Source organism: Cetorhinus maximus, chromosome 21 (genome assembly GCF_964194155.1).
Source record: "Cetorhinus maximus chromosome 21, sCetMax3.hap1.1, whole genome shotgun sequence".
Taxonomy (NCBI): Eukaryota; Metazoa; Chordata; class Chondrichthyes; order Lamniformes; family Cetorhinidae; genus Cetorhinus; species Cetorhinus maximus.
The window spans coordinates 66,362,198-66,376,358 of record NC_135899.1 but is presented as its reverse complement, the minus strand read 5'-3'; the positions used below and the strand labels follow the sequence as shown (position 1 = coordinate 66,376,358).

At 40.2% G+C, this 14,161-nt stretch overlaps 1 protein-coding gene across 1 annotated transcript; it reads right to left on the bottom strand.

Annotated features, from left to right (window-relative positions):
* Positions 1–10: 10 nt before the first annotated feature.
* Positions 11–12,664, bottom strand: LOC144695940 (kelch-like protein 31). Its single transcript, XM_078567035.1, has 3 exons — positions 12,541–12,664; positions 5,248–6,460; positions 11–870 (listed from the first exon to the last, which is right to left on the bottom strand). Exons 2-3 carry the CDS (start codon positions 6,432–6,434, stop codon positions 138–140), a joined length of 1,920 nt encoding a protein of 639 aa, XP_078423161.1. The 5' UTR covers positions 6,435–6,460; positions 12,541–12,664; the 3' UTR covers positions 11–137.
* Positions 12,665–14,161: the final 1,497 nt, after the last annotated feature.

The following is a 14,161-nucleotide window of genomic DNA, read 5'->3' as shown; positions in this document are numbered from 1 at the left end:
TTGCCAGACATTGCAAGGTGAAATGCTGTGGTAAGGCCTTTATGGAGTGAGGAAAGAATGGGGGAGTAATACTAGGGTTTGAATTTTGAATCTGGCTATATAAAGAGTTCTTTTTAAATTTTAAAATATGTTGCTCATTAGATACTGATTGCTGCAGATGCCACAGAGCTAGCTCTGGACTCCCGAAGTTTGTTATTCGGCAACATAATGGTGCAGCACGAGACACCCACTGTGGCTTCTGGCAGCTCGTCCTCCTCAGTCCATTCATTCAGATCTGGATTGTAGGCTTGGATGCAGCTCTTGTATTTCTTTGCACTTTCATTCCAACCTCCAACCAGATAGATTCTGTCATTCAGGGTTGTTACACCAGCTGTGCTCACACCGATCACAAGAGGAGCCACGTAGCTCCATTGGCCATTGTAAGCGTTGTAGCGTTCAACTGTTATTACATCAACTCGCTCACCTTGTGGCCCAAGCTGACTACCCCCCATCACATAGCTATAATCACCAAAAGTGATTGCACAGTGCCAGCCTCTGGGGGTACTCAAATTGGCATAATCTTTCCAAGTGTCTATTGTAGGATCGTAGGCACACGCTGTGCGAGAGTAGCCATTGTTGATGTAGCCACCAGTTACCAGGATCTTGCCATCGCTGAGTGCAGAAGCATGGCAGCAACGCGCAACCTCCATCCGAGCCTTCATCTGCCACTGATTAGTGGAGGGGATGTAACATTCCATGGATGAGAGGGGACCTTCTGAATTCCGACCTCCGATAGCAAAAAGAAGGCCATTGTAAGTGCACATGCTGAAATGGGTTCGCCTCTGGAGCATGCTGGCCAAATGAAACCAAGTGTTGAAACGAGGGTCATATCTGAAAAACACCACTTTTTTAAATATACCTTTCGATATCAGAAAGACCACATCAAGGAGATAACCTCATCATTTCATATGATTTGCATTTTATGTAAGAATTGCTACCCGAAAAAGACGAGGGTTCATCCATTCTACTACTCTGGCAGCTGCGTTATACAATGACAGTGGAGTTGTTGACTAATCATAGCAATTGATCTCTTATCAAGTAGTCCCAGGCATAACACCAGCAGGAAAAACAAGGAGATTTTATGTTGCACATCTAATAACCACTTAATAATTTACCTGATGTTTCCTTTCCTACATTACACCAGTGACTACACATCACAAAAGTACTTTGTTGGTTGTAAAATACTTTTGGACATGCTAAGGTCATGAAAGGTGCTGTATAAATGCAAGTCTTTTTACTTTATTACTTCTTACAACTTTAATGATGCCTCACCCAACTGGACTTGCCTCTGCTCTCAGGTTTCTAATTGAAAAATATTACTTTTGAAACACCAAGGGATTCAAACAATTTGAAGTGAGCAGTAAGAACTTTTAGTGACTAAAAAAAAGCTTGCATTCTACTGTGCTTTGTCATATCTCTGGAGAGGTCCTAAAGAAAGAATTTAGTGTTATATAGTGCCTTTATGATCTTATGATGTCCTAAAGTTCAACACAGCCAATTAAGTACTTCTGAAGTGAAGCTGCTCCTGTTAGAAACACGGCACCCAAATTATGCACAGCAAGATCTAAGGAACAGCAACATGATATATTCACATTATCTGTTTTTTTTATGTTGGTTGAGGGATAAATGTTGGTCAGGAGACCAGGAAGAACTTCCCTTCACTTTGAAAAAGTGCCACGGGCTCTTCTGCATCTACCTGAAAGGGTAGCTGTGGTCTCAGGTTAACATCTAATCTAAAAGATGGCACCACCAATGTTGCAGTGCTCCTTCAGTTCTGCAGTGGAGTGGAAGCCTAGATTATGTGCTCAAATCAGGAGTTGAGTTCAACTCCCAGACCTCTTGACCCAGAGGGCTGCTACCAACTGAGTCAAGCGGTTAAGAACCAGAGCTAAAATGTTGTGTATAACACAACTTCATTGAGAATCAAGATTTATATTAGTTCACAAATGATTGTTTCCAGCTCCTCAATTTCAAGTTTTGCAAACAGAACCATTGCAAACATCAAAGCCCAAAGCTGAAAGTTCCTGCTCCCCTGGAGTCTACTGCTTCTCATTGATGGATGAATAATCAGGTTGAAGTTTACAATGCTGTAAAATAAACCAGTCTGTATTATCTCTTAAATAAAAAAAATTTTAAAACTCAGACTGAATCCAATTCTCGCAAAAGCACAAAATTCTGTCCCAGTAGATTGTAACGGGGCAGCAAAAACTTCTGGGATAATTTAACAGCTTCTCAAAAATCCTCAAAAGACTTGGAAGGCCTGACATTCCTTCAGTCAATATGAGGTGCTTTAGGATGTTCTGAGGATATGAAAAGCACAGCTAAATCCCAATTCTGTCTTTTTTCATTGTTCATCAGGTTTTTAATCTAAAATAAATACAATCTCAATAGTGTGTAACAAACAAAAGCAGGGGTCTGCTGTATTTAATATAACTGTAATGAGAGGCTGTCACACTATGTGCTATATTTGAAAGAAACTCATTATTTAGGAAGAGCATCTCTTGCAAGCAAACAAATCTAGGTAAGGCATCATAAAATATTAACAACTATTAAACTTAAAATATTTGGATAATCTTGATCAGTTTAGAAAATATTCTCCCAATGACTGCCATATTTTTGGATCTTTTAAAAGACTTAAAAATTACTCTTGATACAATAAACACATCTTTAATAACCCAGCAGTTTTGTTTAAATATCAATCCTCCACTGTCATTCTGCCCAGCACATAAAAATCCTCATTCAAGTCTGAATTTTTCCAGTCCTACAACAGTTTAAGAAATAGGCTGTCCTTAAGTAGCGTTAAAAAACTCACTCTATTTCTATTTCCCATTCAACAGTATTCACACAAGCACAGCATGGTTATTCAATGATCCCAGATATATTATTGTCTCTCTTCTTAGTCTGAATGATGTATACATGTACAGATGAATTTTGTTATGGCTCCTGCTATGGCTCAGGACCTGTTTGCAAAGTGCTGTGTGAGTAATGCAATCTATAAGCCTGTGGTTTAAAACTTAAGAGTGGTCAGATTTCAGATGGGTTTGCTCTCAATTGCCTTTTTCAATCTTTAACAATGTTCAGTGTAACAAAAGATACGATTTTTCTGCTCACCAGACTTTGAATCTCTTAATGGTTGAAACATCAACACTCTCAAGAATCCAGACTAAAGAATATACAACCTTTGTCAAAGCCAAAGTGGAGAAGTGGGAGTCATGTCACATGAGCCCCCTAGCTGGGAGAACCAGTTATCTTGTCTTCCTGTAATGTCAATCAATCTGCCTACTTGTTTCCTGCTTGTGCCCATTGAGGTTCTACAGTTGGCTCAGTTCTCCTGGTGCCACAGTGAGGAAAATTAGTCAGATTTCCTGCTTCTGACCCTATCTAGATACTAGGTAACAGAATAGGATACCCTCCATGGTCAAATTTCTGCAACACTCACTGACTAGGCTGACATGAAGAATGGTCACTTGGAAAAGTTAATGGAAATTTATCAGCATGTGTGGATTCATACGCCACAGTAGCTGTAGGAGAGGAATGGAAAAAACATACCACTTGGAAAAAGATTACATGCGCCAATTTTATGCCCATACTCATCATTGCATTTCCTTTTTAGCTAGGAAATAGGATGCTCTGCATCGTGAATATTTCAATAATAGCATCATCTGTAATTGCAGAAAGCAAGTGGATGTTAGTTTATCGGCACAGGTTGAATTCAAGAGCAGGGAGGTTATGATAGGACTGTATAAAACGTTAGGCCACATCTGGAGTACTGTGTACAGTTCGGGTTGCCACAATATATGACGGATGTGATTGCACTAGAGGGGATTCACCAGGATGTTGCCTGGCCTGGAGCGTTTCAGCTATGAAGAGAGATTGGATAGGCTGGGGTTGTTTTCCTTGGAGCAGAGAAGGCTGATGGGGGGACCTGATTGAGGTGTACAAAATTATGAGGGGCATAGATAGATAGGAAGCAATTTTTCCCTTTAGTGGAGGGGTCAGTAACCAGGGGGCATAGATTTAAGGTAAGGGGAAGGAGGTTTAGAGAGGATTTGAGGAAAAATTTTTTCACCCAGAAGGTGGGGGGTATCTAGAACTCACTGCCTGAATGGGTGGTAGAGGCAGGAACCCTCACAACATTTAAGAAGCATTTAGACAAGCATTTGAAATACCATAGCATACAAGGCTACAGGCCAAGTCTGGAAAATGGGATTAGAGTAGATAGGGGCTTGATGGCTGGCACAGAAATGATGGGCTGAAGGGCCACTTTCCATGCTGTAAACTCTATGAAACTATGACAGATTCAACTGTGAATGTCATCAGCCCCTCATCTGGCCTCTCATAGAGGTCTACACAGAAAAAGGTCCTTCAGCCCATCGAGTCTGCACTGGTCAAACAAGTACCTAACTATTCTAATCCCATTTTCCAGCACTAGGCCCATAGCCTTGTATGCCATGGCATCGCAAGTGCACATCCAAATACTTCTTAAATGTTATGCGATACTATATGGAACGTGAGAGAATAGTCTGGCTGGAAACAAAGAAAGCTACACAACCAAGACAGATAAGTTTGAGTAACAATGCGCAAGTAGCGGACCCTCAACCAAGGATGTACTAACTGTCTATTAAAGCATTCAGTTGTTGGGTGTGCTCTCAAGCTGCCTGGACTGAGGTACCTTGAACTGGCTTCATTTGAAACAGTTTTCAAGGAGAAGCAGTACTATCTTCTTTGCCTTCAGTCAAATCCAGGTACCAAAGCATTGTCACAAACTGCCAGAAATCTCCTAAGGGAGGGATCATGATCTCATTTGTCTGAATTGTAGATGAAATAAGGTTTCAGAGATATAAAGAAAGTATTTGAACACATTTTATCACCCTTTGACACTAAAACATTTTTGTGATGTGACCAATAACAGATTATCTGATCATTTATCTCATTGCTGTTGAAAGGATCTTATTGTGCATAAAACTGACTGCAAAATATGACCATATCATAACAGTGACTATGCTTCAAAAGTACTACATTGACCATGAAGCATTTTGGGATGTCCTGAGGACATGAAAGGCACTAAATAAATGCAAGTTCTTTATTATAAAAACTAGGATATATCCCTGATAAAAAATAGTCCTTGAATAGCCCACAGAGCTTATTTTTCTGAGTTTGGAATCATTATACACTAACACATCCTGCATAAGAATTGGCTTATATCACCTGTTTAAACTGCTGACGGCATGTTTAGCCTGGTTTCGGGCATCATTCTGATCTTCGCCACCAGCCACATATAAAAAGCCATCCATCACGACTACACATTGATTGAAGCTTTTGGCTGGCATTTCTGCAAGTTTGTTCCATCCATTTTCAGGATCTCTGTATAAGATTTCTCTGCTCAAAGCCTTCTCAGTCAAAGCTGGTCGACCACCTACGGTCAGCAGGACCTTCTGTCCTCCCCTGAGCTTTGTTCTTCTAGACTGCATTGAGTTCTGTTGATGAGGCAGGAGGTGATAGTTCATGGCGTTGACTAGGAGCCGATGGCAATCGGGATCTTGCATCATACATGGGATAGGTTGAACATAACTGACAAGATCATGAGCTGAAATGGTACCAAATCTGATATTACCCAACAGATCAGCTGCATGCTTCACCCTCTTGGAGTCAAACTGCAACCACTTCATAGCAATTTGGAACGCAGTGAGCTCAGAGGGTAGTTGCAGGCTGTCATCCATTAACAAATCGTTTATTTGATCATAAGTCAGCTTCATGAATTGATCATTTTCTGAAAACTCCAAGAAATTTTCACGGATGAATTTCTTTGCTGACTCTTTAACCTGGTTCAGCCCATATGTCCCAGCAATGTTTGAGATGTACATGCAGTTTTCCACATTAATTTCTTGAATGAGGAAGTCGGTGCACATGTTGATCAAGGTAAACATTTGGAATTGGGTGGCAGTAGCAATGGTGCATCCAATGGTATAAAGAGACATGTTGAGTGACCCTGTGTAGGCATAAGTTATAGCAGTGGTCAAACCCAAAGGCGATGCATCATTAACATCTACGCATTGAATGGATGGATCTTTCTTCAACATGTTACGGAAATAATCACTACAAGCAGCCATCACCACTTTATGGACATCAAAGGATTTATTTTTAGTGGCTAGTGTGAGATCAGAGAAGAGTCTCTCCTGGCGCATCCTGCTGATTTCCTCCAAGAGGATGGCACCATGATTTGGATTGGAGACTTCTGTGGCTGTGCATCGAAACCCATTTGACCCACTATCATAGAGAGTGTTAAGGTGGTTCAGCTGATCAATGTCAATGGTTGCGTCCTCAACAATGCTTATTTTTGGTAATTCATTTTTTTCAGTCTTGTTTTTCTTGGTGTTTTTCTTCTTTGGTGCCATTATGTGTTTTACTGACACAACCCAATCTAAAAGTAGAAATTAAATAATTTTAATTATATCTGTATTTCACAATTCCACCCCTTCTAACAAAAATTTTAAAATAATTTGAAGTAAACCACATCTTGCATTTTTTCTGAATTGAAATCCTTGCTAATCAAAACTAAGATTTAGTTAAATATTGGAATTACATACTTGGATACTTGAATAGTTAAAGCTAAATTCTATTGTTCCACAAGTTTCAATGTTTAAGAAAAGGACTACAACTTTTTGATAGCAAATGCTGAAAAAGAGTTAAGATTCATAACTTTTCTCATAATACATTTTGTTCACTATCAGTTAACTATCTAAAATATCTTGACAGTCAACTTGTATTGGGTTGTGATATTTAGCATTTACTTCAGTTGCTCCAGACAGACAAAAGGCGCATTTGTTTTTCGATTTGCTGACTGGATGGTATTTGGATTGGTATTACCATGGTATTATTATTGTGGAGCTATCTAAAAGCTACATTTATGTCGGCTAATTTCAAAGTCACAAGATGTTTAGTCAAGCACAGAAAAAATGAGAACTCAAGTTACTCATCTTTATATGTACAGAGGCATAGTTAAAATTCTACTTTGGAACTCTCGTTCAAACAACCAAGAATACTACAAGTGCATATTAGGATGTATTAGGAAATACATCCAAAGTCCATGGAAGAAAAATACCAGCTGCAGATGTGCAATTTCCCAATATGCATTCTTAGTGGCGGATGTAGTGAAAGATAAAATTTAAGCTGGATCCGTTGCACATATAGTTTGGAAATACAAAATGAATTGGACAAAATACATAAGTGAGCAGAATAATGGCAGATTAAATTTGTTCTATAAAAGCATGAAGTACTGTGCAATGAAAGAAAATGAATGACAGATATTCTCCATGAATGTGAAGCAAGTAAGGATGATGTTATAAGATATGTTATAATGGATTTACTGCTTGACCACTGTAAAACATGGTCAACAGAATAAACTGAATGCTGAACTACAAAGCCAAAACAGTAGAGTGCAAGTAAGAGGAAGTTATGCTGTAATTGTACAGTGCCCTGGTAAACCACATCCTGTACAAGCTGGTCTTTGAGCCAGCTGGATTCAAGTGTTGAAGGCAAAAGGAGGGTCCTTAGTGTCAAAGGTTTGAGTATGAGGAAAGAAGAGAGGCATTTGGATTTTAGAACCTTTAAGGAGACAATCAGGAAGAGGTATGGAAAATGTTAAATCTGGAAAATTATTTCAATCTAAATCACATGTAAAATGTAGGACAAACGTCAAACAAACAATAGTCACAATTTGTAATGGGAATTCTAGGTGGAATAGTAGTAGCAAAATACTGGAATTATTTAAGCAGCAATTGGATGCACAATGGCAGGACCATAGGAACCTTCTGCTTAGATGATGTAAAGTGGGGTAAATGGTCTTCCTCATCTGTATGTAACTTGTAATGAATTAACAAAAACGAGTATTAAAAAAGCTATTTGTAAATGATTCCATTATTTCACCGTAAGATCTCTTTTAATCACTCAAGGGGGGTTGATGCCATGGGCTTGGCAGATTCGGCTATTGCTTCCCCTATTAAAGGATCTCTATTTTGAGATTAAGTACTCCAGCACCTGTGAGTCCTGATGATAAAGCCACCCGACAATCACTTTGACTTGCAACTTTTTGGGTGATGTATACTACTTATATTTGGCTGGATTTAAAAAAACACATTTTTTGATGTTTTACGTGATTATTTTTTGTTGGTATAATAAATAATAATAATTCAGTATTGACTGCCAAGATTTTTGAGCTGGAAGAACCCTCCTCAGAGACATAAAAACAGAAAATGCTGGCAAAACTAAGCAGGTCTGGCAGCATCTGTGGAGAGAGAAAGTTAACGTTTTGAGCCCAAATGTCTCCTTCAGAGCAGGGTTTCTCAGATGCATTTTTTTTAACATAAATCAAACTTAATCACAGAATCACAGAGCAGAAGAGGCCCTTCGGCCCATTGAGTCTGCACTGACACACGAGAAACACCTGACCTACCTACTAATCCCATTTACCAGCATTTGGCCCATTGCCTTGAATGTTATGACGTGCCAAGTGCTCATCCAGGTACTTTTTAAAGGATGTGGGGCGACCTGCCTCCACCACCGTCCCAGGCAGTGCATTCCAGACTGTCACCACCCTCTGGGTAAAAAGGTTTTTCCTCACATCCCCCCTAAACCTCCTGCCCCTCACCTTAAACTTATGCCCTCTTGTGACTGACCCTTCAACTAAGGGGAACAGCTGCTACCTATCCACCCTGTTCATGCCCCTCATAATCTTGTACACCTCGATCAGGTCACCCCTCAGTCTTCTCTGCTCCAACAAAAACAATCCAAGTCTATCCAACCTCTCTTCATAACTTAAATGTTTCATCCCAGCAACATCCTGATGAATCTCCTCTGCACTTCCTCCAGTGCAATCACATCCTTCCTATAATGTGGCGAACAGAACTGCACACAGTACTCCAGCTGTGGCCTCACCAAGGTTCTATACAACTCCAACATGACCTCCCTACTTTTGTAATCTATTGATTGATAAAGGCAAGTGTCCCATATGCCTTTTTCATCGCCCCACTAACCTGCCCCACCGCCATCAGAGATCTAGGGACACACACGCCAAGGTCCCTTTGTTCCCCAGAACTTCCCAGTGCCATGCTGTTCATTGAATACTTCCTTGTCAAATTACTCCTTCCAAAGTGTATCACCTCACACTTTTCAGTGTTAAATTCCATCTGCCACTTATCTGCCCATTTGACCATCCTGTCTATATCTTCCTGTAGCCCAAGACACTCGACCTCACTGTTAACCACCCGGCCAATCTTTGTGTCATCGACAAACTTACTAATCCTACCGCCCACATTGTCATCTATGTCGTTTATATAAATGACAAATAATAGGTGACCGAGCACAGATCCCCGTGAGGACAGCAAGATTAAATTGTGGATAAATGCGTTACGCGACAGCGCTAATATTTGAGCTCTTATTTTATGGCACCTCACTTGAAATCTTTAATAATGTAGTTTGCCAAAATATCACTGGACAGAGAAATTATCGATGAGAGCTACAGAATAGGAAAAGGCCCGGATTTTCCAGTCAGCAGTGCTCACCTGACCCCGATGAAAGCTGCCCGAGAAAATGCAGTGATCTAACTACTGCATTCACCAGCAGGTCACCGAGTGACAAAAGAGACCCAAATTTGAAGATGGTGGAATTACTGTGCAAAGGTAGCCATCAATGCTCGCATTTAACTACTCTGTCAATGTGGCCTAGAACTCACATAGGTTTTTTCCCCTGAGCATTTTCTCCTCTGATAGCCTCGTGATTAATGCTGAGAGGAAAAATGAACCACCAGGGACACTTTTAGAGCCTTCCGCGCCCCCCCGACGATTAGTTGAACTGTGATACTTTTAAAAATATATTTTTTCCTTTGACGGATTAGATAGTTTTTTCTCTGCGAAATTCCATGGCAACCCAAACAAAATTGATAAGAGATCCAAGTGTAAACATGAGGCGGATTTTGCGATTGCATTGCCATTCCAGTCAAACCCACTCATGTGTTCGACCACTAGAACGCTCCACAGAATCAACTCCTCCCGTTTTCCCTCTGATTTTGAATCCCTTCTCACCCCCTCCTTTTAACAATACATTTAAGGTATAAGAATTCCGAAGTCAAAGGATGACCCTACAACAGTTTTAGCATCACTGTAAAGTCATTGGAAATGTGGCAGTGTAATCGAGAGCAGCACCAAACGTCCTGAAGCCTGAAATGTGAGCTCCCCTCCAAGAGATCGTCTTATTCTTGGGTTCAGCACCTAAAACTTGCTGTGTAGACCCAGCCTGAGCGAATTAACCAAATCTACCAAACGCGCCGCGACAGACGATCAATTACATTACAAAAGCATCCATACAGTATTTATAATAATAATATAAGTCATGATGTATAAGTTGAAACTTTAAGCATAAAACACTCGGGAACATTGCCATAATAAACCGCCACAAACATTTTTTTAATATTCCAATTTACGATTTACCAGACGTCTAAAGAAATTTTACGAACGGGGTTGGAAAAGTGAAATTTAAGATCATTCTTTTGGGGTTTTTTTTCTAAGGATATGCGACATATAAAGTCTATAAGTGTGGCCGGACCTTTGTAAAGTTGACCATGCTGCTATCCCCAGCTCTTGATTAAAATAGCACGGTAAAAATACCAACAGGGCGGATTTCATTCCAACGAAATCTATAAATATTCACATGTCGTCAGGCGAAATGCGTGAATATAGATCTCCGGTGCTACTGGCGAAATGCACAAGGCAGACCCTTACCAAGAATTGCATGAAGCGCCATTGGGTTGGGCGCGTGTTTCATGTTCAGTTGCAATGAAAAAAACACTCAATTTCAGCGATCAGCGAACTGTGTAACAGCCAGAAAGCAGGCACCTGCTGCTTTATCGCATTTGAATAACTGATACACTCTTTATAAATAACAGAAGACCAACATTTGGCCATGCTTCGCCGTCGCATATTAACAAAAGCCGGTGTTTTAATAACCAGGTATTTATATTTGCGCTCAGTTTAGAACATTATTTCGAAATTACATTTGTATATCACAGGCCAGAGTCTGAACTGACCGTCAGGTGGGCTGGTACCGGTCAACCTCCGGGAAATAAATACAAGCAAGGACGGTCACCGAATGGATTGCTGTCAGTCAAATAAAAATAAATAGAACGGACAAGGAAACAAAATGCAACTAATTATTGGAGAGAACCGCATGACGTAGATCACTAGATGGACATGTCAAGGTTAGGTGGCACTTTCCCCTTGAAAAGGTTTATCTTAACACCAAATGAAACCTCTGACATGCCATAATCTGCAGTTCAAGGTTGTCGGCGCAGCAGTGTAAGTTGAATTCATGTTTACAGGAACAAAAAGGACATAATATCACAGCACAAGGCTGTGATGGCGGGGGTTCCGTGACTTTAAAAAGTTGGAGGCTGATGAAAAGATACATTCATGCCATATTGCATCCACAGCAGAGTTTTTAAGTCCTATTTTATTTCTATCGGAAATGTTTCTACATTGAAGATTAAGTTTCACATCATTAAACTTCCTGCTAAAGTGCCTGTCGACAAATGAACATTAACTAGACTAGCTCCTAAACCTGCAACTTTTGGTGAGGACACGGAATTCTCGTCCTGTTTGGATGAAGGTGAAACAAGGGTACGGAATTTCAATGATATTTAGTTTCTGGAAAGGTATCCGCGAGTCATGTCGAGGCTCCCAGCTGCTCAGCTAGTTACAAATGTGTCCGAGGACAGAAATAGAAACATGCAGCAAGGCGCAGCCCGGGTTGTTCATCAAACACGAACGTCGGGATCACTTTTTATAGATACTTTGCAACAGAAGAAAAAAAAAACTAAACGAATGAACGAACCCGATCTACAGTCAGTTTTAGTTCTGTAAAGTTGTCTTGAGTAGCGCCACTGAAAACTGGTTATTTTTGATCGTATTCACCAAGTGGTGCCATTTCTCCCGAGTAAATGGGCAAAACTTTGTCCTGTTTCCCCGCTTGTTAATGTGAATCTGATGCTGACAGAAATATTATTGATGGCTAGAGCCGACTGAGCAGATGCTGGACAACTTTTAAGTGTCCAATTTCAGACTGTCTCCAACAAGTAGGGAATCGGAGTCCCACTGGAACAAAACAACCCCATAAAAACAAATCCGAAAACAGAACACGGGCTACTGGTTTTTACTATTATTAGATTACAACATTTCAGAAATTCGGGACATTTCAGAAATTCGTTTGTCAGTTTTATAGACTTTTATTTAAAAATAGCATTCCCCCCGCCAGAAAAAAATCAATTTTAAAACTCAGCTCAAAATAAGTCGTTATGTTTTACTCGGCATTAATCAATATTTCGAGTATAGACCGTCCTTCATCTATAAATAAGGAAAATAAATTTCACTCAGCAACTCCTCGCTAAGAGAACGACAGGATTATTAAATGTAGAGATTCAATCCCCCACTTTCCGTTTTATGAATTCTGTACCTTAGCTAATGAAACTCGCTGAGAGATGGCTTCAGGGGAGAACTCCGCGTTCGTGTGGATGACTTGGATCAGCAACGATGTAGTGAGGGCTGGATTACAAAACGGTCTAAAACCACACACAGGAACTGACGTTTCAAACTCAACCCAGTGGGGGTCTGTAGTATTATGGAGATTGGAGGCTGTTTATAACACTCATTGAGTCATATTACAAAGCATTTCCAGCACAGAAAGAGGCCATCCCCTCCCACCCCACCCCACCCCGCACTCCCCGCCCCAGGCTGGTGCTTTTATGTCCCACAGGAGCCTCCTCACATCCCCTCTTCACCTAACCTCATCAACATATTTCACCGTATTTCACTTTTCTCCTAACTATACTCAGTTCTGCCGAAGGGTCATGAAGACCCGAAACGTTAACTGATTTCTTCTCCACCGATGCTGCCAGACCTGCTGAGTTTTTCCAGGTAATTATGTTTTTGTTCTCATCAACATTTATCTTACTCCGTCATGTCACACACAGTGAGAATAAAGTCTGAGGAGAGGAGGGGTACTTTCAGTCCAAGTCCATTCGTTTTGTATCTCCAGTGTTTTACGTTATGGGATTGAATTGAACCCTTTCTGGGGTCAAACTTCTAAACGCGTCGATGTTTTCGTTGCGAAGGAGGTATTTTTACTGTCGCCTGAAACTCTTATTCTTGTACCAGCAGTTAACTTGTTAAGAGTACGGATGGGTCATTCTCCTTTAAAAACATTAACTAGATGGCATTATTTTGGCAATTCAGCTGATACATTGACTTACTATTAACTTTGTATTTATTAATTTACTGCAAAGTAAATCTATGTTCCATTACGACACAAGGTCTAATTGTTGCAGAGTAAAATGGGTATGGTAGCATAGTGATTATATTACTGGTCTGGTAATGCAGAAGGATGGTTAGTTAATAAAAATAAAATGTTAGTATCAGCAATGGTGACCACGAAGCTACCAGGATGTCCTAAAACCCATTTGGTTCACTAATGTCGTTTGGGGAAAGAAATCTGCTGCCGTTACCTGATCTGGCCTATATGTGATTCCAGACCCACAACAACGTAGTTGACTCTTAACTGCCTTCTGAAATGGCCTGGAAAGCCACTCAGTTCTCAAGAAGGTCACCAGAATCTTCTCAAAGGCAATTCGGGATGAGCAATGAATGTTGGCCTTACCACTGACTCCTACATCCTCTGAATGAAGTTAAAAAAAAATGGTTTCAGACCAATCAATGTTTAATTGTTGTTAGATGAACATGCTTTTACATTTTACAGTTTAGGCCAAGACTGTCTCTTATCTTTAAGGACTATGTTGCCTCTGTAATGAAATGTAACATCTAATGTGATGTCTGAAGTGTGGCAGGTATGTACTAGATGAAACATACACAAACTCATAGTATGAGGGAGTTGCATTAACATTAGCAAGGATATAATCATTAACCCAGGCCAATTTGAATATGTGTCATTACAACACAACAATTCAGCTCCATTCAAAACTGATTTCCAGATATGCTTCCTGTAGCCTATTTAAACAAATATGTTGAAAAAACATGTTTTTGATAAGCTGTTTTTACTAGCAATGTCTTGCATTTCTTAA

Bases quoted from the DNA above. Each gene is read 5' to 3' on its own strand.
- LOC144695940 (XM_078567035.1), bottom strand. From the start codon at position 6,434: ATGGCACCAAAGAAGAAAAACACCAAGAAAAACAAGACTGAAAAAAAT. The intron at 871-5,247 runs GTGATATAAGCC...GGTGTTTTTCAG, and splicing joins GCCGTCAGCAGTTTAAACAG to ATATGACCCTCGTTTCAACA.